The 23978-nt window shown below is 36.3% G+C and overlaps 2 protein-coding genes and 2 pseudogenes across 2 annotated transcripts; 2 read left to right on the top strand and 2 right to left on the bottom strand.

Moving 5' to 3' along the window:
- Positions 1 to 7015: 7015 nt before the first annotated feature.
- On the bottom strand, positions 7016 to 8254 carry LOC120176488 (G-type lectin S-receptor-like serine/threonine-protein kinase At5g24080). Its single transcript, XM_039182920.1, has one exon. The coding sequence runs from the start codon at positions 8246 to 8248 to the stop codon at positions 7094 to 7096; it is 1155 nt and encodes a 384-aa protein (XP_039038851.1). The 5' UTR covers positions 8249 to 8254; the 3' UTR covers positions 7016 to 7093.
- Positions 8255 to 8796: 542 nt separating this feature from the next.
- Positions 8797 to 9968, bottom strand: LOC120176647 (annotated as a pseudogene).
- A 229-nt stretch (positions 9969 to 10197) lies between these two features.
- On the top strand, positions 10198 to 14739 carry LOC120176549 (annotated as a pseudogene).
- A 6283-nt stretch (positions 14740 to 21022) lies between these two features.
- LOC120176547 (protein trichome birefringence-like 38) lies at positions 21023 to 22711 on the top strand. Its single transcript, XM_039182964.1, has 5 exons — positions 21023 to 21408; positions 21493 to 21670; positions 21779 to 21954; positions 22038 to 22196; positions 22300 to 22711. Exons 1-5 carry the CDS (start codon positions 21110 to 21112, stop codon positions 22589 to 22591), a joined length of 1104 nt encoding a protein of 367 aa, XP_039038895.1. The 5' UTR covers positions 21023 to 21109; the 3' UTR covers positions 22592 to 22711.
- Positions 22712 to 23978: the final 1267 nt, after the last annotated feature.

Genomic DNA, 23978 nt, shown 5'->3' on the forward strand with positions numbered 1-23978 from the left:
ATTCTGGTTCCACCATTTATTTCTGATAGTCCGTTCTGGAACTGTTGGAGTTGCAGTTTAGTGTCCCGTTAGGTCCTTTTGTGGCTAGAGAAAGCTGAGGCTTGTTGTTTCATGGTAGTTTGGTTCAGGCAGTGTAGTTTTTTCTTGCTTGGCTAGCTTGTTGCGAGGGTCGTATTGGTGTGCTTTATCGTTTGGTGTAATTTAGAGCTCTGGCTTTCATTTTATTCTACCTCATGGTATACTCTTTTTCCTCCAATTAGGTCTAGGGAGGTTTTTTAATGAGGTCCATGAGGTGGTGTACCTTGTACCTTCAATACAAAGTACCCATCTTTCAAAAAAACTAAGAAGAAGGGGAGTTCATAAATGGTCACTATGGAAGACTATCTTGTATAGGAATTTAAATAGCGCTCACGAGCGCGTTTTCGATTACGGATATCATCGCGGTCACTACGAGTGTCGCGGTCATAATTTTTTTTTGAAATTTGTACAACTTATCCTAAAATATGATAATTATAATTATAATTTTAAAGAGTCGTTTTTAATTATTTTTAGTGTAACCCCCTCAGATCGATGCCGGTAGCCCGATCCGATCCGGGAAGTCACATTAGGGCCACCGGAGCGACCCACTGTAAAAATAGCGGAAAATTTAAAACTTTTTATCAGAACATGTAAACTTATAAAGTCATTTGTCACAATTTAAAAATAAAACAGATTTTCAGAATCGTATATAAAACAAAATACAATTACATGCCCCCTAATCACATGTATCGTACTCTGCAAACAGCACCGGAAGAACTCCCTTACTGATGACGATAGTTGCACTTGTACAATTCTTTTAACCTGAAAAGATGAGTAATAGAGTGAGCTTTGGAAAGCTCAGTAATACAGAACTACCATATGATGCTGAAGAACGTGCAGATACATATAAACATATATTTCCTTATTGGTTTCGAATATCTACAGATTTTTATGCTGATTGGAGATCCTACTGATATTTCAAATGTTAACGGACAATAAGCTTTTAGTTCAAATAAATACTTTGAATGCTTGAGTTCAGGAGATCGGAATAGGTTGTCTAGTGTGTTCCCGCAAAACCAGTGAAAATATACATATCTTTTCTTTTAAAACAATGGCAGTTCAAAACATATTTTTATTCAAAAACCATATTAATCCCTCCAACCGAACACACCATAATGTGTAGGTTCCCCAGAAACATACACCACCAACACACCAAGTAAGGCCCTGAGCACAAAGCAGAGGAGCCTGCAGTAACGGTAACGATAACTTCCTCCAACAACACCCTCCCATAAAACATTTATCAAAAACCATAGTAATCCCTCCAACCGAGCACACCATAATGTGTAGGTTCCCCAGAACCATACACCCACCAACACACCAAGTAAGGCCCTGAGCATAAAGCCGAGGAACCTGAATATATATACTTCCTCCAACAATAGCCCCAAATAAAAATTTATCGTCAATAAACGGAGATATCAGAAAACAAAACATAATTTAGATCATATATCAGAACAGAATCCAGGTCAGAAACCAAAATAGATTTCAGATCAAATGTTAGAACATAATTGAAATTGGAAATCAGATAAAATATTCATGTGGGTAGGGAACACATCAGAGTTTACAGATATTATTCAGAAGTACATAATAATCTTATCAGGCAGAGAAACACGGATCTTCAGTATACCGATAGAATGTTGGGATTTATAATCACCATTGGAAGAGTTCAATAACTGACAGAATCATAAGTTATTCAGATTGAGACTTATCGAGATCATATCTTATTCATACATTTTTCGGAAGCTCTACATAATCAAAAGGGTATTCAGAATCCTTTACATCTGAGCTTCTTATATTTTCAGATATAACCTAACTAATTTGAGCTGATAAGGGAGAACAACGATTCAAAAATTTTACAATCTTTGTCGATTGATCGGATTAATGAGTTACTCGATATGAATAATTCCCATAACTAATGCTTATCGACTGGTCAATTCTTTGTCCTTCTAGGTATTTCTTTTTTTTATACCTAACATTCTTATCCATAGATATTCCAATGCTCTTTATTTCATTTTCACGCTTCCACAATATCATGAAATGCTGACGTGCTTGATTTATAGTTCATGACCCATAAAAAACATTTCATTATGTATGTTCGTTAACGTTTCCAGACTCATCCAAAACACTTATTTAATCATCAGTCATTGAGGTTACTTATTTCATTTAAAAGTCAAGTCTATCCCGGTTACTTAAGAGTTTTCCAGAGTAAATCGGACATTTTTTGAATTTCAGATACATATTGTACTTTCGTTCAATTCAGTCTTCGTGGTTGATTTGTCACAAATATCCAATTCTTAGTACTGAATGTGATCTAGAGTTGAGTTGAGCTGAATACTTCCAAAATTATCATCGAGCTAGATTTGAAAAGACGAACACGCATTCCAGTAATATCTATGTCGTTCAAGTATTGACATAGCTTTATGGTTGATCTACTCACTTAAATTGTGTTCCATTACTTTTAAAGGTAGTCCAATAACTATGCTTATTTGGATTCCTTAATTAATCCAAGACATTTACTTAGTATAGGCTATAAGGGTATTTTGGTAATTTTGGTGTTCAATTTTATTCTATTCATTTTCAGAGCTCGAGGATATCCAATCATTCCTGAGCTTGGTGGTATTCTCGGGTCATTTCTATTACAGGGGTATTTAGGTCATTTTACAGATTCAGTGTATTTTAATCATTTTCTTTCGTCTGATCTTACTATTAAATTCAATCTTATTATTTATTTCAGTCCTTTCGAACAATTCTGACAGCAGAATACCCCGATAAATTATTCTTCAAGTATTTACTCATTACTTAGATATTTTCGGGTCAACTGCCTTCTCAAATTTTACAAACGAAATATCATGAATTTTTCTTGACAAAGACATGATCTTAATAATTAAATTCGTACTTAATCGAGTTAAGTACAAATCCTCAAAGTACTTTCCCATTCAGAGTCAACTCAGACTATTTTACCTCTCAAGGGCATTTTTGTAATTTCTTAACCAGATAATTTCAATATTAGCTCTTGACGAAAATAATTATAATTTAGAGATCCTATGATTAATTACTTTCCCGAACATTCTCTGATCTTGAAATTATTCCTTAACAAACTTCTAGCATCTTGCACAAACCATTTTTGGCGATAAAAACCAGTTATCCAAATTTTCTAAACAAAACTATCATTTCTTATGCACATTTGTAATTATATCAGATCAATATATCCTTTCAGAGTTATTAACCAACTTCCAGGGATAATTCTTGACATCCTACAACATAAGGGTATTTTCGTAATTTTACCCTACCGAAGTATTCTCATAATTTCCCATCCAAGTACCTTTAACATTTAACCTTTGATGATATAAAATATAAGTTACAAATCCAGGGCTGATTTCTTTATCACCAATCACAAACTTGTAATTTAATTCTAACAATTCCTTAATCTCTTATAATAGTCATCTGAGCCAAATTCAGTTACCTACTTGCTACCGTATTCGTATCAAGTGTAGATCTTCATTAATTACACATATGAGACCAAACATTTCCATTCATGTATTTACCAATACCAACATGTTCTATAAAGCATAAAGAGGTAGTAAAAAATTACCTCGATTTTTGTGCAATACTGATCGACCATAAAAATCCATTCGAACGCCTTCGATCTTGAAATCATCTTCCAATTTTTCCTCAGATTCATACCAACATAAATTATATAAAAAACGAAGCTTAATTCTGAAAAACAGATCGAATCAGATGATAAATCAGTGAAAAACAGCTTACCGGGTTCGAATTTGGCGAAACGGACTTCGGATTCGGATTCAGGATGTCAAAAGCATAAAATATGACTTTTCAAAAATTTGGAATTTTTGGTCAAAATCATAGTCAACGGGTTTGACTGACAAATTCGAGGCCTTCGGGTCCGAATTTCAAAAAACGGACTGCGGAATCAGATTTGGAACGTCGAAAAATGTCAGGATATGTATAGTCGGTCAAAGTCAAAGGTCGTTTAATGCCCGGTCAAAGCCCGTCAAAGTTTTGGTCAACTTTGGTCAACATCGGTCAATGGTCAACGGTCAACGGGTCGGGTCAACAGGTCGGGTTGGAACCAATCAAACCGGTCAAAATAGCTCCAAAACCGGCCATTTTTTTTTCTTCCCCACGCGCAGTGGAGGCTCGTGGGGGCGCGTGAACAATGCTACGGTGTCAGAAAATTCCCGAAAAAATTCCTAAAAATTATTTTGAGCGATTTCGAGATACTTACAAAGCTCGGTTCACAATTTTGAACGGCGGAGAGCTCGATTTCAACAAATCGGAAACTTTGACCACTTCACCTCCTCACGCGCCGCTGTCGACGGAGACCAAGGATGACACCGGCGGACTCGGAACGATGCAAGGAACACGATGGTGCGGGAGGTGTCGTAAATGGATCATCGGATCGTCGTGAATCGACGAAAAACCAATTGAAATTGACTTTATCACCGATGATATTTTCGACTGAAATTAACGTCGAACGGCGACGATTCACGACGAAAGGTTTGAGGGTTTTGTTCCTCTATCAACAACGAACACGATGATAGTTTCTGTTCGTCGATCGGACGTCGGACGGTGAGTAAATCGGAGTTCAAAGAGGGGTTGATGAAGAGGAAAAACTGGAAAATTTTTCCAAAAAAACATACGGGAATGGGGGATTTATAATTCAACTCAGAATAAAAATGGGTAAACCATGAGTTTAGTCACTGAACTTCCTGCACTTCTTAAAACGGTCTGCCAACTTTGAAATTTTACAATTTAATCCACTGTTTCTTTCAAAATACCAATTAAATCCACCGATTTATAATTCCTTAAATTTAGCCCCTAAATTGGGGTGTTACATTTAGAATGTTTTTAAGCGAAAATGACATATATAGAGTATAGTTTAACCAAATAGAAGAGTTTAAAAACTCAATGATAAGATAAAATAATTAATTAATGATGTAATTATGAATAAATTATTATTTAAAAGAAATAAAATTGTCAACATAGGAAAAACTCTAAAAAATTAAAATGAATAAAAATAAATTACCCATTATTATTCACTTACCAAAATAAACATATTATAACTTTAAACTCATAAAATTAAAAATAATCCGTCATTTATTTAAAAAAAATCCCATAACACTATAAGTTTGTAATAATTAATTTATTGGGTCTATTTTGACCCAAACCCAAAGCGTTAAAAATAATCAAAAAAATTATTTAAAACCTAAAACATAATTATAATAAAAATTATTAAATCTCCTCCTCCTCTTCTTCTATATGGTGCGTGAGCAGAGGGGAGGCTGAGGCAGTAAGATAGAGCGAAATTAGAGAGTAATAGAGGTTTTTTTTTTGTTAAAATTCGTCCCTGTCTTCTTCTTTTTTCATGTTCTTAAATTTACTTTGCTTTCTAGCTTGATTCCTACAAAAAAAAATTCAAAAAAAACACTTACCTGCTGCATGTTACACTAAAAGAAAAACGAGAAGCAAGATAAAATAATCAAGTACTTTACTTACTTGAATATATGAACTTCTTCTCAAAGTAAAAGACTTTTTTTTGTTTGATTTTGAGTTTGTGCAATGAAATTTAAGAGAAAATTTGAAGTTTTATTTTGAGTTTACTGTTGATAACGAAAAATAACGAGAATATCAAGTTGTTATCGCCACGATCATTCGTTACCTGTTAAGTTGCGGCTGTTATAGATCGTTACTGGTGTGATTCCACGTATTACCGTTATTTTGGACAATATTGATTTCAGACGGCGGTGCTATCGCAAAATAACGATCGTTATAATGTTTCGTTTCGTTATTTGAAACCTTGATCTTGCATGGAAAAAGGGTCTCTAGGTCAATCATTTAACACATTAATCAGTATTTTTTCACCCCAACAACAAATGTTAGCGATGAGCGATCGATTTATAATAAATCAATAATATTAGTGATTAAATTGTTAGTTTTGAAATATTATTAGGAAAAAGGAAAACTTACTTAAACATCAATGACTACTTATGTAGTTTATCCATAATATATTAAAAACCCAATTTATAAAGTTTATTAAAGAAATTGAAAATATTTAAAGTTCACTGAGTGAAATAGGAATGTAAATAAAGTTCAGTTATCAAATTTGTAATTTATCCCAAAAATAAATACGGTAGGTAGACAGCAGCCGTCGCAATTACCAGCCTTGAACAAACAGGTGGCAAGTGGGTGTGACTCATGGTTTTGGAGGAAAAGGCCATGGGAAAGTCAAAAGAGCGGCGGAAAGTACAGCAACATTAAAAAAAACCGCCTAAAGTTTAACCCTGGAAAATGAAAAACAGGTGGCGTGATGGTCCAATTAATGCCAAGCCGACCCAGACAGCCACAGGTAGCGACATAAACTATGAGCCACACCCAGTAATTAACATCACCTGTTCCGTCTGTCTCCATGTTTTCAGATATAAATAAATAGTGGTTCCCCTTCCAGCCTTCAAACATATCGAGTCTCTAAAGTAGCAGCAAAGCAACACGGTTTGTTTCGGAGAAAATAAGCAGTTGGTTTTGGTTTCCATGGCTTCTCTTGTCTGAACTCGTTCGCCATCATGAACCAAACTTTGGTTTTGCAACACCGCCACCTCCCTCCTCCTCCTCTACTTCTTCGACTGCTGCCGACGATGCCACCATGTATGAATCGGAGATTGTAGTGGAAGATCCACAAGAGCTGAGGGTTTCTGTCGACCTTGTCTGGCCGTAGATCATTTTATATATGTGTAACACTCTGATCAAACATGGGTTTCATCTCTCTTGTAGAATACGATTGTTAGTTGACTGTTCAAAGGATGATATTATTGTTGACAATATTTTATTCGCGGCTGCGCGATGTCTGATAAATTTGATGACCTAATTGAATATATTTTTTTAGAGAATAAACCAAATTAGTTATTGGTACCAACTCGGGAACAAAAATTACCAACTTAGCGTTCCTTCAATATCTATGGGAAAAGAATGTGCAGCAAGTATGTGGTACATAAACAATGTACTAAGCACAAGTGAATGCGGCTTCAATCTCATCATTTTTCATGGTGGATTTGGAATCAGCTGGCTCATCAGTCCATGTTGTATTTGCAGAAACAGAATTGCTGGGAATCTGAGTCTCCACCAGTAAATGTCCAAATGGATTTGAAGGTGCAGTGATTTCTACTGCTCCTTCTAACATTTTAACCACCATGCTCATCGATGGCCTCAGCTCCGGTCTATACTGGACACACCATAAAGCTATCTTGATTGTTCTCTCCGTCATCTCTCGATTTTTTTCGTCAATATCGCATACTTCCATTAACTGTCCGAGACCTCCATTCTCGATATTGCTCCACACCCATCTTGGGAACCATTCTTGGCTCTCTGGACGTTCGGTGTCGAGGTTCCTTCTCCTACCAATGATTTCGAACAGTAGCATTCCGAAGCTATAAACGTCGCACTTATGGGTTACGGGATAAGGCATCCAAAGTTCGGGCGCAGCATACCCCGGTGTACCCCGACCGCCTGTCATGGTTATGTGAGTATTTTCCCTATTGCAGAGCTTGGCCAAACCGAAATCAGATACCTTGGGAGAGAAGTTTGCATCTAGGAGAATGTTTCCGGGCTTTATGTCATAGTGAATAATTCGGTGTTGGCATTCCTCATGCAAATAAGCAATCCCTTTCGCCGTGCCTATTGCGATTTCATGAAGCTTTTCGAATCCTAATAACATCTTTTTTTCGCCGAATAAAAACTTGTCGAGCGAGCCGTTCATCATGTACTCGTAAACCAGGGCCCTCAGGTTTCTATCGAAGCAGAAGCCATAGAGTCGAACGAGATTAAAGTGATGAACTCTACCGATTGTACCGACTTCCGCCATGAATTGCTGTTCGATTCTTTTATCGGAGGTCCCATTTAAAACCTTAACAGCAACAGTGGTTTCGTTATTGAAAACTCCCTTGTATACTGCTCCAAAGCCCCCCGAACCCAACAGATTGGTGAAATTATCAGTTGCAGTCCTTAGCTGCTGAGAAGTGAACCTGATAGGCTTCTCCTTTGCCATGTCATCGAGAAATTTATCCATAGTCGTCGTCAGAAATTCGGCAAGGTGAGAATTGTTCCTAATAACTGCAGCTCTTCTACTTAAACCAATAACGATCATTATGAGGAGAATCATGATGATTACGATCACTGCAGAAAGCAAAGGAAACCATTACTAAATCCATAATTTATCAGACATGGATGGAGAAGGAATAAAGTCGAAGCAGCAGCATACTGGAGAAAAATGGAAAACTTACCAGTAGATATAATTCCTGAACTCGACGACATTCGGTTGATGACTAGAGGGGGATGGAACAAGCCTAGCAGATGCAATTAACAATATCTTACGCATTCATTTAACATTCAAAGCAGGAAATATATAATGTATAGATGAACAGCATTATCTGGATTAAAGTATAACAAGGCCGGCCTTGAGCCCTTGACCATCTATGACAAATGCATAAAAACACAGAAGCGAACAGAAAGAAAAATACGCTGTTGTGATAGAAACATTTTTGGAAGGTAAAAGTAAAATATGTCCTTTTGATAGTCATAACAATTGACCATAATGTAACCTCAGGCTCAAACTATGTTCGTCTAATCTTAATAAAAAGCCTAATTATTTCAGATTCCTTTGAGAGCATTACATAAAGTTTGAAGGCAATCAAAAGGCCAAACTACTAAAACAGAACAACAATAGGTCTTATTTGGTCTGACCAATAAAAAACACAACAGGTTCTTAAGATTTTTTGGTAAAAGAACCATATGGAGACTTTTAAGCATAAGCTTCAATGACGGATTGCACTGCTCGGATGCGTTTTACATTGTATCTGGTGAATCTGCCTCACCAAGAACATACTCCCATTGCTTTAATGTCCTTTCTTTGCCTTTGCTAGTATGTGCCATCATCATCATGTCCAACATCAACCTCACAAACTCTAGCTTCTCATATTTATCTTCTTCGACCACAGATTGAACCATTATAACCTACCCTTTCTCTCAGGGGATAGCTTCTCTGCATTTCGTTAGGATTTTTATGCACTCCTCATCAGCCCAGTCATGCAAGAGCTTATGCAATTCAGAAATATACACATATATGCAGAGAGATTTGTGTATCGTGATGCTGAATTGAAGGAACCAAAGTTCTCATACCTACCATAAGGAAAACAGCGTCTGCATTTGGGACACACTCGAACATGTCGCTTCTGACGTGTTTGATGCCATCGACTTTCAGTGCGATGGCAACAACATGAGGAAGATCAAAGTTGACTCTGTGAATCCAAGGGAAAGCCTTAACCAACATACTCAAAGCGGTTCCATTTACTCCACCAACATAAACCAAACTTTAAAGGCCATCAAACACTTTTGGGCATCCTTCAATATGGCAGACATCAATAAGTCTGCTATGGCCGGGGTTCAGCTTCTCATAGCTACGTTCATCCTTCTCATGTGCTACTCAAATGGTGAATTCCCACTCTCAAGGACATGAGCACTTTTGTCTTGTTGAATCAATCGATGAGACAAAGGTGTCAGTGCAAAACAGATGGAATCTCGAGTTATAGGCTCCTCTTTGAATATTTGGTAGTTATTAGGAACCTCAAAATACAGTAAAGACAAGATGATTCACATCTGAGGTTAGTCATTAGCTCAGTTAGTTGCGAAGTAAATGGATTACAGAGGCTTTCATCTTCACATACTGTTTTGTTTTCTCAAATCTCTGGTTGTTGTATCTCCTCCAATAGCATCATAACTACTGCTTTCCTAGGGCAATTATGAGTTGAATTTGGTGAATCAGTACATTTACACCTTATAAGTGCAGGTGATCCTAGATGGGAGTGGCTCAGGATGGGGCGCATTTTTTGTCATTATAAGTGCAGGTGATCTTATAATTGTACAAGTATGGCAGCAAGCTAGGAAGAACAATGCCTCTGTGGAACACCACAAATTCAACTCGGGTTTCAATCAATATACTTAGATCATTTATCCACAACCATCGAGATGATGGGCAACGTGAATCCTTGTCGTAAAAATGACCAAAATTACTCGCTGTTACTAACCCAAATGATACATGAGTCATAGAACACAGGAATTGACACGAGTTTTCCTTCTGCCGCTTTTAACATCCACGTTATCCCTGCCCTTATCCAACTAACCAATGGCTGCACTTCAACGTTCATGGCTTTCTTCTCTCAAATCCACGGCTCTCTTCCTTCCCACAAACCATCACAAGAACTCTCTTTTCAAACTTTCCTTCTCCCAGAGTCAGAGCGATGAAGCTTCCAAATCCAGCTCAGCCAGCTCGGAAGAAACTGCACTGTAGAACCTATCAAGCTTGCTTTTCAAAGGGCTAAATCCTATAAGAAAACTAAAGTGAACCCTGGAGGGGATTCAGGTGGAGATGGTAAAAACACTGATGGAGTTATGGTTGCAATGGAAATGGCAAGCGAGTACAAGGAGAATGAAAGTGAGCCCACGATTGCTTCTGGTAAGACTTGAGAATTCTTGACTTTTTCTATATGGGGATAATGGCTTTATTTTCCTTCATTTGGTTCAGAATTATTCTCTGGTTCCCAAGAAAACCAAAAACCAAACTTCTGCGAAATGAGAACATAAATCATATAAATTTTCTTCCATGTTATGATTACGAATGAGGATTGCAAGAGCCTGGGGAGCTTAGAGAAAATTGTTGTATTTATCTGTTGTTTCTTCTTTCTTTCTAACTGATGGGTGAAGTCCAAAAAACTTGGAATGCTTTTTCATTTTATGTACACCAATAAACATTTTTTCCAAATCTAAATGGTCACATTTTACGTGCAATATATTACATATGACTAGGAAAATCATACAGTTGATGAAAGGTCGTCCTTTGAAATATGTTGTCATGTTGTGTGCTGATAATTTGTACTTGGTGGGAACTGATTTTTATCAATCAAGAAAACTGGGAGTGAGGAATCTCCACAGCAAAGAAATATTCTGGAAAAGAAGATTCAGAAGCAGTTATCGGTATCAAGCATTGACTTTGTAGGGCTTGATTTTGCTGATAAGAAAAAGAGCAGAGGACTACCCCCTGGGCTGGTTCCAATTTCTGACCCTTTTCCAGAAGGTGACTTGCCTGATGTAGAGATTATTGTTGGGGACACCAGCAAATTTGAGGAAGCAACAACACCTGATGTGAAGCAAAACACGGAAGAAGACTCAGTTTACAAGCCAAAGGTCTCAACATGGGGAGTCTTCCCTAGGCGCGGCAACATCTCCAAGACGGTAAGATGGCAAACAAATTACTTGTTTTGTAGAAGAATCATTGTGTGTCTTTCTCAAAATCCGACCTTTAGGCTATCAGTAGTCTCACGGAGTAAAACAGATCTGTTCATTTGATTGGATAACTTATTGTAGTGGAATGTGTCAAACACACAGATTCCTACTAGTTTCTGGAGAACAAACAAATTAGCCATTTAGCCTGATGCATCTGATGTTGCTGGTAAAACTCACCTATTGATCCCATAGAGATGATCAATTTTCTTTTAATCATTGAGAGAAGCAATTGTTGGAATTATAGTGAGAGTTGGAACTGATCATTATTGGAAAATATAAATTTTCTGCTGTGTGCTGAACAAATAAACGTTAAATGGATATCTTCCACTATGATGCTAATTGATAAGTGTCTTCCTAAATGCACAGGATGTTGCATGAGCATGTTTACGTGTATGTGTATCTATGAAGTTCCTAAGAATTGCTTTTCAGTTCTCCACGATCTTGTTATTATATCCTAGTTTCTTGGTTCCAGGGTTCAGAATGAAGCAGAAAGCCCGAAAAATTATTGTATTTTAGTACATATTAGTCACTGCTTTACATATTGGACTTGACATAACAGATATTTTACCTTCTTAAGATGATAAAAATAAATTTTACTGCTATATAATGTGAGGAAAAGTGAGCCAAGATTGTCCGGTTTAACAACTTCTTCAAGACCCGACTGTAGCTGCTCAGCAGCTGGGAAGTTGCATTTTTATTTTTCATCTAATAGGTGTACCAATATGACTAATGGAAAGTGTTTTAAATTGCAAAAGCTTCAATTCTAGATATGGATTGATTATAGGATTACATGGTGGCTTTGTCATGTTCTCTCATGCCTCTCAAAAAGCATTTCTGACATGATTTAATGGTTTTAGTTTGGTGGTGGAAGGACTATTTGACCTAGGGAACTGCTAGAAACAGAAGAAGATTGGAATGCTAAAAATGAACGCACGAGACAATTGCTTGCTGCTTACAAGAAGAAGGTTGGATTAAATGTTGACCCAAAGCTAAGATCCGAATGTGACAAGGTACTCAAACTAAGTAAACGTTCTTGCTTCCTTCAAAGTTATTGTCGAACCACAATTTTAGTCTTAACAAGTTTCATAGAATGTGATGTTTCCTTATTTTTTTAAGTTAAACTTTTCTCTTAGTCAATATTAGTCATTGATAATAGACTGAATTCATCCATAGACTGTCTCCTGAGATTTGATGTTACAAGAATAATTTTAATAAGCAACCTGTTAAAAATGAAAGGAAATTCACTTGATTCCTGAAGCAAGCCGATCTGGATGTGTGTATATATATTTTACTTGCAATTGGACTATAAGTATTAAGTACCCAAAGGACCATTCTCCTGAGCTGGTTTTTATAATTACAGGCATTGAAGGATGGTGACTCATTGATGGATTCTGGGAAGCTTAAGGAAGCTTTATCCTACTATGAAAGAGTAATGGAGAAGATGCCTTTTAAGGTTATTCGTCTGAACCAATTTTGAGTTAAAACTAAAACTTGTTTGAAAGTCGATCGCAACCTTCTCTAGACGAAATGTGAATTTCTATTCTGCCTCTTTTATTGAGGGTGAAACGTGTAACAGACAAGATAATATCAGCCTAGTTTGGTCCAAATCATCTCTAACTGTACTAATTTCATAATATATTGCATTTCATAGAAAACATTTCATTCTATTACTTAATCCCACAATTTTGGGCTTGAAAATTAAAATATAACTTCTTAGATTTACTATGGCCTCTTCAGTGAAGATGTGATGAAAAGGTTCTTATTGCTTCAAATTGAGGAAATAAACTTACTAAAGATTCTGTACTCCAATCCCCAGAACAGAGGAAATTTTACCTCAAAACAGTAAGCTTTACGATGCCTTCTGCTTCAATATTTGTATCCGGTACCATTCACCTGCTTTACTTAAGACAATGGTTATTAAATCTTTCACTCTTCTGGTCATTTTTTGCTTCCCATACTAGATGCTTTATGTATTAGTTTCAGATATCCCAGTAATGCTCGAGAGCACCGTAGCTTTTCTTTATCGTTAAAAATCAATTTTATGTCAGAAGAATTCAATTCATTACAGCTAGTAATTAACTATAACCTGGTGTTCCTTTCCTTGTAGTTATTTTCTTTTGATTGTGCAGAGTGAACTTCATGGAGTAGCTGCTTTGCAGTGGTCTATATGTCAAGATTCACTTAGTAGGTAACTATTAATCTGTTGGAACCTTATCGGTGTGCATCCTCAAGATTTTAAGTTCTTCCACTCTATTTGAATCTAGCTACTCAGCATAAGGAAATAGATTAAAAACAACTGTATCGTTGGACTTTTTCCTCATTGATAGCTCACCTCATAGTAATCATGATTGTTTAGTTACTATGACAATCATAGGAGCTATATTCTGAATGCAGTAGTAACCATGATTGTTTAGTGACTATGACAATCATAGGAGCTATATTTTGAATGCAGTGTCAGAATGGATGCAGAAGCACCTTTAGTTTATATATGAAAATCTGATAGAACCTTTCTTTTTATTTTTAATATGCTAAATAACCTGCCACCAAACCTTACGTCTGAAACTAAAGCCACACTTGCAGTATAAAGGTTTTTTGTTTCTGGTTTAACTTCCTTGAGATTAAGTTGCCTAGAAACATGTTAGAGATATAACAATGACGATAGGGTTCGATACTTGCCTGCTGCCTTCGGGTTGTGCTTTGCCAGCAAATCAGGCAAATGTATCAAATCTGAAATACTGTTGAATTCGTTTATAAACACTGTCATTCTGCTTTTGGTTATTGTTACTTTTTTTATATTTGATTTGATACAAGTTGAACTATAGACAGCTGCATTTGGTCACAGGCCAAAAGAAGCTCGAGTTATGTATGAGAAACTCCAGTCTCATCCGAATCCCAAAGTAAGCAAGAAAGCAAGCCAGTTTCTCTACAGTTTCAAGGTAACTGATAATCAACTTATTCGTTGCTCTAAATTCAAATATTGGATGTACATTCTTATAAAGCACTTCATTTCGTTCATCGCTTATAAAATCATGAAAAATAAACAGTTAACAAATAACGAAAATTTTCATGTATCGGTAGGCCATGGAAATGATGAAGGTCACGGGGTTGAACTTCTCTCTAAATAACACAGGCTACCAGAATTTCTTTGAGGCATTTATCGAAGACAAAGCCAACTACAACGTACAAGGGTCTGAAATCACAGAAGGTGCACTGAATCAAGCCCTCCCATATGTGATTTTCCTTCTTTCTCCAATTATTACCGTATTATTCATTGCTGTACAGAAAGGGTCTGCAAATTAATATACCAGCCAAAATAGCTAGAACCATACTGTACATGTTTCATTATACCTTTTGCAAAAATATATTAAATTTTTCCTTTTCTCCAAGTGGTACAGCATCTCATGAATGTTCCATGATTCATAAATTGATTTCCTTCTGATAATTCCTATATGCATATGCCACTGATGCTAAAATTAATGAATTTGGCTTTGGGGTCTTAGTCTAATTAAGGATGGTTGGCTACATTTTCCCCTTTGGACATCCTAAAATAAAGCAATGGTGTTGACAATTTAAAGGGTTAATTAAAGCTCCTTTTTGTATTGTCGGTGACCCAAGAAAGATATGTATTCGTTTTGTAAGTTGAAATGTAATAATTACAACACCATTCCTTCAGGTTATGTTGATCCCTTCAAGTTGTATGATTTTCCTCTTTTTACCAGAAATTCTCCGCTAGCCTGGATTTCTTATGTATGAAACAAAAAGTGGATTAGAATCAAGTAAAAAGATGTCACTGTTTTTGTGAAAGATACTCAACACCATTCTTTTCTTTTAGGTAAAGCAAACTTGTGCATATCCAAGTCCTAATCTCTCTTTAATCATGCTTTTTGGCCATATACGCCTTTGATACGACCAATTTCTTAAAGCTTTATTATATACGTGGAGGACAATATTTCGTTCCTCATGCTTAAATATGCGCGTGCTAAACACGGATACTTTGGGAAAAAAGAAAAAGTTCTTGTAACAGAGAATATAAAATCAAATTATAATACCAATGATCCATGCATGCTGCATGCACCAACATCATTTCAGTTTCCAGGTTGGAGTAACCTTCAAAGCCTCAGTAAAGATGTAGAGAGATTTTATTTGTTTTGTATTTCATGTTTGGTTTACAAGTAATAAGTAAAAAAACTTATTGTAACACCCCAATTTATGGGCTAAATTTAAGAAATTATAAAGTGGTGGATTTAATTTGGTAATTTGAAAGAAACAGTGGGTTAAATTGTAAAGTTCTAAAGTTTGCAGACCGTTTTATAAAGTTCAGGAACTTTAGTGGCTAAACCCATAATTTAACCAATTTTTATATATGTTGAATTATAAATATCTCCCCCGTGCGCAGGTTCTCAAATTTTCCAGTTTTCTTCTCCCGTTCTCCCTACTTCGAACTCCGATCTACTCGTCGTCCAACTTCCGATCGACGAGCCGAAACCACCATCGTGTTCGTTGTCAACCGAGGAACAAAACCCCTCAAACCTTTCGTCGTGAATCATCGCCGTTTGCCGTTAATTTCAGTCGAAAGTATCGTCGGTAATAACTCGGTTTTAGTTGGTTTTTCATCGATTTACGACGATCGGGTCATCCGTTTACGACACCTCCCGCACCATCGTGTTCGTTGCATCATTCCAAGTTTGCCGGTGTCATCATTGGTCTCCGTCGACGGCGGCGCGTGAGGAGGTGAAGTGGTCAAAGTTTCCGATTTGTTGAAATCGAGCTCTCCGCCGTTCAAAATTGTGAACCGAGCTTTGTAAGTATCTCGAAATCGCTCAAAATAATTTTTAGAAAATTTTCCGTGATTTTAGCACTATTCACGCGCCCCCACGCGCCGCCACTGCGCGTGAGGAAGAAAAAAATGACCGGTTTGACAGGTTTTGGTGCACAGTTGACCGATTTGACCGGTCACAACCGACCCGACCCGTTGACCCGAACCGACCCGTTTACCCGACCCGTTGACCGTTGACCCGTTGACCGGCGTTGACCACTGTTGACCAAAACTTTGATTGGCTTTGACCGGGCATTAAACGACCTTTGACTTCGACCGAGTATACCTATCCTGATATTTTTCGACGATCCAAATCCGATTCCGCAGTTCGTTTCTCGAAATTCGGTTCCGAAGGTCTCAAAATTGCCGGTCAAACCCGTTGACTTTGATTTTGACCAAAAATTCCAAATTTTCGAAAAGTCATATTTTATGCTTTCGACTTCCTGAATCCGAATCCGAAGTCCGTTTTCACCAAATTCGAACCCGGTAAGCCGTCTTTCACTGATTTATCACTCGATTCGATCTGTTTATCGCAATTAAGCTCCGTTTCTGATATAATTTATGTTGATATGTATCTGAGGAATTATTGGAAGTTGAATTGAAGATCAAAGGCATTCGAATGGAATTTTATGGTCGATCAGTATTGCACGAAAATCGAGGTAATAATTTACTACCTCTTTATGCTTTATAGAACATGTTGGTATTGGTAAATGCATGAATGGAAATGTTTGGTCTCATATGTGTAATTAATAAAGATCTACACTAGATACGAATACGTAGAAAGTAGATAACTGAATATGGCTCAGATAACTATTATAAGAAATTGGAGGACAGTTGGAATTAAATTACAAGTTCTGGAATTAAGTGATAAAAGAATTAACCATGGATTGTAGATTATAATTTATCTCATTAAAGGTACTTAGATGATAAATTATGAGAATATTTCGATTAGGTAAAATTACGAAATTACCCTTATGTTGGAAAATGACAAGAATTGTCTCTGGAAGTGGATTAATAAATCTAAAAAAAATTATTGATCTGCTAAAACTATTGATGTGCATAAGAAATGTTAGTTTTACTTGGAAATTATGGATAACCGGTTTTTAACCCCAAGAAGGTTTATGCTAGATACTAGAAGTCTTTTAAGGAATCATTTTAAGATCAAAAAATGTTCGAGGAAGCAATTAATCATAGGATCTCTATATTATATAATTTTCGTTAAGAGCTAATATCGAAATTATCTGATTAAGAAATTACGAAAATGCCCTTGAGAGATAAAATAGTCAGAGTTGACCCTGAAGGAGAAAGTACTTTGAGGATTTGTACTTAACTCGATTAAGTACAAATTTAATTATTAATATTATGTCTTTGTAAAGAAAAATTCATAGTATTCCGTTTGTAAAATCCGAGAAGGCACTTGACCCGAAAATATCCGAGTTATGAGTAAATACCTGAAGAACAATTTATCGGAGGGTGCTCTTTTATCAGAATTGTTCGAACGGACTGGAATAGATAATAAATTGGAATTAAATAATAAGACCGGATGGAGGAAAAAGATTGAAATACTGTGGATCTGTAAAATGACCAAAATACCCCTGTAATATAAATGACCCAAGAATATCACCAAGATCAGGAATGATTGGATATCCTCGAGCTCTGAAATGAAAGAAATAAAATTGAACATCAAAATTACCAAAATACCCTTATGGCCTAAATTAAGTAAATGTCTTGGATTAATTAAGGAATCCAAGTAAGCATAGATATTGACCTACCTTTAAAAGTAATGGAACACAATTTAAGTGAGTAGATCAACCCTAAAACTATGTCAATACCTGAATTGCATAGATATTACTGGAACATGTGTTCGTCTTCTCAAGTTTGGCTCGATGATAAATTTTGGAAGTATTCAGCTCAGCTCAGCTTTAGATGGTATTCAGTACTAAGAATTTGACGTTTGTTCGACAATCAACCACGAAGACCAAATTGAATGGAATGGAAGTACAACATGTATCTGAAATTCAGGAACGTTTGAATTACACTGGAAAATCCTGAAGTAACTTGAATGGAGATGACTGCTAAATGAAATGTGTAACCTCAATGACTGAGGATTTAGTAAGTGATTTGGATAAGTTTGGAAACTCTGATGAGTTTACGTAGTGTACAATTACAATGGGTTATGAACAAATTAATCAAGTACGTCAGCATTTTATGATATTGTGGAAGTATGGAAATGAAATAAAGACATTGGAAGATTTATTCAACGATGATTCCGAAAATGGTCTATGGACAAGAATTGTGGTATTAAAGAGTAAATACCCTGGAAGAACAATGAATTGACCAATCGACATACATTAGTTCTGGGAACTATTCATGTAAGAGTTGTCTGATAATCCGATCAATCGACATAGAATATAAATGTCTTGAATCTTCATTTCTTCCTTATCAGCTCAAGTCACATTATGAATAACTGATGATTCTGTCAGTCATTGAACTCTTCCAATAGTGATTCTGAATTCTGATATTCTATCGGTATACTGAAGATCCGTATTCCTCTACTTGTTAAGATTATCCAATATCTTTGAATACTATCTGTAAATTCTGGTGTGTTCCCTACTCACATGAATATTTTATCTGATTTTCGATTTGAATTCTGATCTGATACTTGACATGGATTCTGATCTGATATCTGACATAGATTCTGATCTGATACTTGACTTGGATTCTGATCTGATACTTGACCTGGATTTTGATATGATACTTGACCTGATTTATGTTTTGATTTTTGATATATCCGTTTACGGACGGATATATTTTACTTGGGGGGTAATGTTAGAGGAAGTATACCTGAAGGCTCCTCGGCTGTGTGCTCAAGGCCTTATTTACCGGTTCCTCAGCTGTGTGCTCAGGGCCAACTGGACTTGATGGTGGGTGTATGGTTCTGGGGAACCTACACAATTTGAACTTGTTGGATGGGGGTATATATATATATATATATATGTTTTTAAAAAAAATATGAAAAGTTACATGATTTTTGGGAACACACTAGAAAACCTATTCTGATCTCCTGAACCTAGACATCTGAAATATTTCCATCTGAAACGAATACTATTTGTTTTACATGCGATATCAATGGACCTCAGCTCAACATAAAGATCTATAAATATCTGAATCAATAAGGAAAATATGTTTATCTGTATCTGCACGTTTTTCAGCATCATTTGGTAGTTCTGTATTACTGAGCTTTTCGAAGCTCACTCTATTACTCACCTTTTCAGGTTAAAAGAATTGTACCAGTGCATCTATCGACTTCAGTAAGGGAGTTCTTCCGGCGTTGTTGCAGAGTATGGTACATGTGATTAGGGGGCATGTAATTGTATTTTGATTTATATACGAGTTTGGAAATCTGTTTTATTTTTAAATAGTGACAACTGATTTTATAAGTTACATGTTTCAATAAAAGTTTTAAATTTTCTGCTATTTTTACAGTGGATCGCTCCGGTGGCCCAAATGTGACACCCCGGATCGGATCGGGCTACCCGCATCGGTCTGGGGGTTACACTTATTTCTTACATAAAATTTTTAAAACAATTTGTCATAACACAGAGAAGAATTAGTACAAATTTAAACTTAAAAGTAGAAAGATAAGTAAAAACTCGAGTAAAAAATCATACATATTCAAAATAAGCAATATTTATTCACTGTCTTCGTGGAATAAATAACAGCCCACCCAAATATAACATTTAGTGTCATACCCCAAAAATTTATTTAAAATTAATTAATTATTTTTCGGACTAAACTGTAAATTTTAAAACTTCTAAGCTAAATTCAAAAGTCTGGGAAATTCAGGAACTTAACCCCGAATTAACCTATTTTTTGGTTTGGTCAGGTGAAAAAAAATGAATGAAAGGAAAAATGCAGAGGAATGGATGCTGGAACATGCACTCCAGCAAGCCGTAACCAAACTTGCTCCAGCTAGAAAGAGGAAGGTTGCATTACTCGTTGAAGCCTTTGAAACTGTCCTGCCGCTGCCCATAACCGAATGCGAAACTCATTTCAAGTATTCCTCAACAGGCTTTGCCCATGGAAGAATTCAAGCTTGTAACTGATAGTTTTTCTTCAGGCAACTGTTTATTCCATTCCGTGTTGTTGTTTTGTTTAAGCTTGAGTTATGGACGAGTGTTAGAATTTGTAAAAGCTGGATCATATCTGTTGTTTGATGTCTGTCATTTCTACTGTAATGTACTTGTAAGGGTGACACTAAGTTTATGCTTTAAATAATTTCTACTCTATTATCCATCTCCAGCAATACATCAAAAATATCATCATTGTTTTTTCATGTGTTGTTTCTAACCATGTTGAGGTATCAACAAAATGAACAGTTCCTTTATATTTACATATATTCATTTATCAAGTTAAATAATCAAGCTTGAACATGACTTTAGGCCTGTTTATTGGACAAACGAAACACGAAAAAAAAAACTTTTTCCATTTATTTATGCTCATAAACAAAGCTCGTTTATTTTATCATGTAAATAGTAATAATAATAATAATAATAGTGGTCATGCCAAACCAATTGCATATTCTCATGGAATTCGTGCACTCCAGATACGTTTGGTTTTGTCAACTACTATTCTCATGGATTTGTGAGGATAAAATAAAAGTTTCATTAAACCAACTTCCAGGACCCACAACACGTAAACGAAATTCCTGGAGAATACTAAATAGATGAAGCTTGGAGAGTCATTACATACGCCTTTTCCTGCAATGCTAAATATTAGATAAATAGTTATGGGAACTAAATATTTTCTGTGTATTCATTAAGCTCTTCATTTTGGTATAAGTGGCACCAATCGTTGTCTCCTTTTCCTATGGAAGCTTCAATCACAATTTTCTTCTCTCTAATGGGTTCTTCCAGGACTAGAATATTGATTACTATCACCTTTGTCACCTTTTCATTTTTATGTCTAGCAAATGCCAATGGTTCTCCCCCACAGCAGGATAGTTGCAATATGTACCAAGGTAATTGGGTGTATGACAGCTCCTATCCTCTCTACAATTCATCAGCCTGCCCGTTCATCCCCAACGAGTTTAACTGCCTCAAGTATGGCCGTCCCGATCACCTCTACCTTAAATATAGATGGCAGCCAACCAATTACCAGTTGCCAAGGTAAATTTTTAGTTTTCACATCTCAAACATTAATTTCATACTTGTAGTTTTCATTCTAACATGTGAATCGGTAAGAAATGACAGGTTTGATGCAGAACAGTTGTTGAAGACATTGAAGGGCAAGAATCTGATGTTTATTGGAGACTCCATAAGTCAGAACCAATGGCAATCACTAGTGTGCATGCTTCACTCCGCAGTGCCTACATCTCGTATAATCAAACAACACTTGTATAACCACAGTATTTCCGCTGTCACTTTCAAGGTAATCAATCTATGTGAAACATTTCCTTTGCCGTTGGTAAAGCTTTAACTGTAAGTAAATAACTGTGCTCATTTCTCCGTATTTATATGTATGGGCTGAAACTTTCAAGACTGTAACGTATCTGTGATGCTATTTCATACGCTGTACTTAGTAGACGTGGATGAGGAAAAAACTGGCAAAGTTCTGAAGCTGATATCTATTAGGCATGGTGATCTGTGGAAAAACTTCGATGTCTTAATTTTCAACACTTGGCATTGGTGGCACCGCAGAGGACAGAAGCAACAGTATGAGCTCTACAAAACAGGCATAATCTGATTAACTGATGACCTTTTTACAAGAGCTAAAATATCTGTATTGTCAACTGCAGATGGCAATATGTGGAAGTGGATGGGAAGATTAGTAAGGACATCGAACGTATGACTGCTTTTCGCATGGCTTTGACAACATGGGCCAAATGGGTCGATTCAGATGTTGATGCCAATAGGACTCAAGTTATATTTCAAGGAATCTCCCCTTCCCACTACAAGTGAGCTGCTTTTTCTTGTTCCAATCTCTTTCTATTCAAGACCACAAACCGCATCAACCTTCCAAGTAACGTAATTTCTCGTCTCTACATTCACATGAATCAGTGGTGCAGGATGGAATGAACCTGGAGTGAGAAATTGCTCAAGGCAGATGACACCATTCATGGGACCGGTTCATCAGACTGGTTTGACTCGTGCTGTAGATGTAGTTAATGATGTCATAAGTAGCATCAAGAAACCAGTTTATTTGCTCGATATTACAGCTCTCTCTCAATTAAGAAAAGATGCACATCCTGGCTCCTACAATCCCTTCAACGGCATGGACTGCACACACTGGTGTGTTGCTGGCCTCCCCGATACATGGAACCTACTTCTGTATACCGCTCTCATCAAGTAGCGGAGAAACAAATGACCAAAGCAGTAGCTTCTGAAATATAATAAATCTGTAATTCCTTCTGAAATTTCTAAGGAATATTTCGGGAGAATCAATAGCATCTTCTTTATGGATCAATGTAGAAATGTGCAGGGACAGGGAGAGTAATATGGCGACTGTAGAATAGATCATTTACAGTTGCTAGAAGCAAAGATTACTTCTATGTCATCACATAATATCAAACTTCAATAAAGATTTATGAATCCCGTCAAATATGTCGGCAATTAGATGGAATATAATCAAATCTGTAAGGGTGTGGTGGGTGCCCAAGAGCTCTGCCACAACTTAGTCATCACACGTATTTTTATCAATGTTTTATGGGTAATGATGCACGGCTTCCTCTTTTATTTGTTTGCAGTGCTTCAATGGTTATTTGTTCGTTAATTAGTTTTGATTCATAGGAAATTTTTATTGAAGCCTTTAGGAGATATAGTTTACGAATTCATGTTTTTCAGTGTGCAGTTTCTTGGGGTAAAATTGTTCAGTGATCAATTTGGTGTTTATAGGTTTTCTATTTCATACACTTTTTTGAGTTCTTGTCCATTGCAAACTGGTCCTATGAGAGAAAAAATTGAGAATGGTATAATTTACAATTATTTTTTTTCAGTTGCATGTTTGATGAGCGAGGATGTAACAGCTTTCTTTTGTTTAACGAAGAACCACCATTTGTTGTCAGAATACCGTGTTTTGGTGTTTCTAGCTTCATTAGTGTAAGTGCTCCTCAGACGCTGTTGGATTAGTGCAAACATTTGTCAGAAGTTTCCAAGAAAGGAGATTATTTGGTTCAATATAAACAAACCTGTAGAGCCATAACAGCTTCCAGTGTTGGACTGCCATCTTACAATAGTGGTCTTTTTTAGATTGCTACTTGGTAAGTTTTTCCAATCAAATCCAGGTGTTAAGAATGTTCAGAAGCATACATGATATTAACAAGATAAAAATGCAGTCGGTGTAACCAGTAAATTAATAACAAAATAACACACTTTTATTGGTAATCTCTCATGGACCAAAACAAGGATGTCTATATTGAACAAAAGGTACATGTATGATGTATGAACATCACAGACTTGAAAATCAGGGTAAGGTTCACTATTACCTGGTATGCTGTTGCACCAATTGCTTAAAAGGAACCATCTTATGAGATAATATCATAATAAATGAAGTAAAAGATGTTCCTGTCTTGTTGGACGGAGAATCTCATAAACCAAAAAACTAGTCAGCGACAATGGCTATTCACGTGCAAAGTTAACCCTCTTGTTGGATTGCCCACTCTTCCAGCAATTATTTGTCTGATTGTCATCTGGTTTAAACCTGGAGCTTTTGTAGCCAGGAATATACTGGTGAGAAATTT

The sequence above is a fragment of the Hibiscus syriacus genome, unplaced genomic scaffold (assembly GCF_006381635.1).
Source record: "Hibiscus syriacus cultivar Baekdansim isolate YM2019G1 unplaced genomic scaffold, ASM638163v2 tig00112249_pilon, whole genome shotgun sequence".
In the NCBI taxonomy this organism is placed as follows: domain Eukaryota; kingdom Viridiplantae; phylum Streptophyta; class Magnoliopsida; order Malvales; family Malvaceae; genus Hibiscus; species Hibiscus syriacus.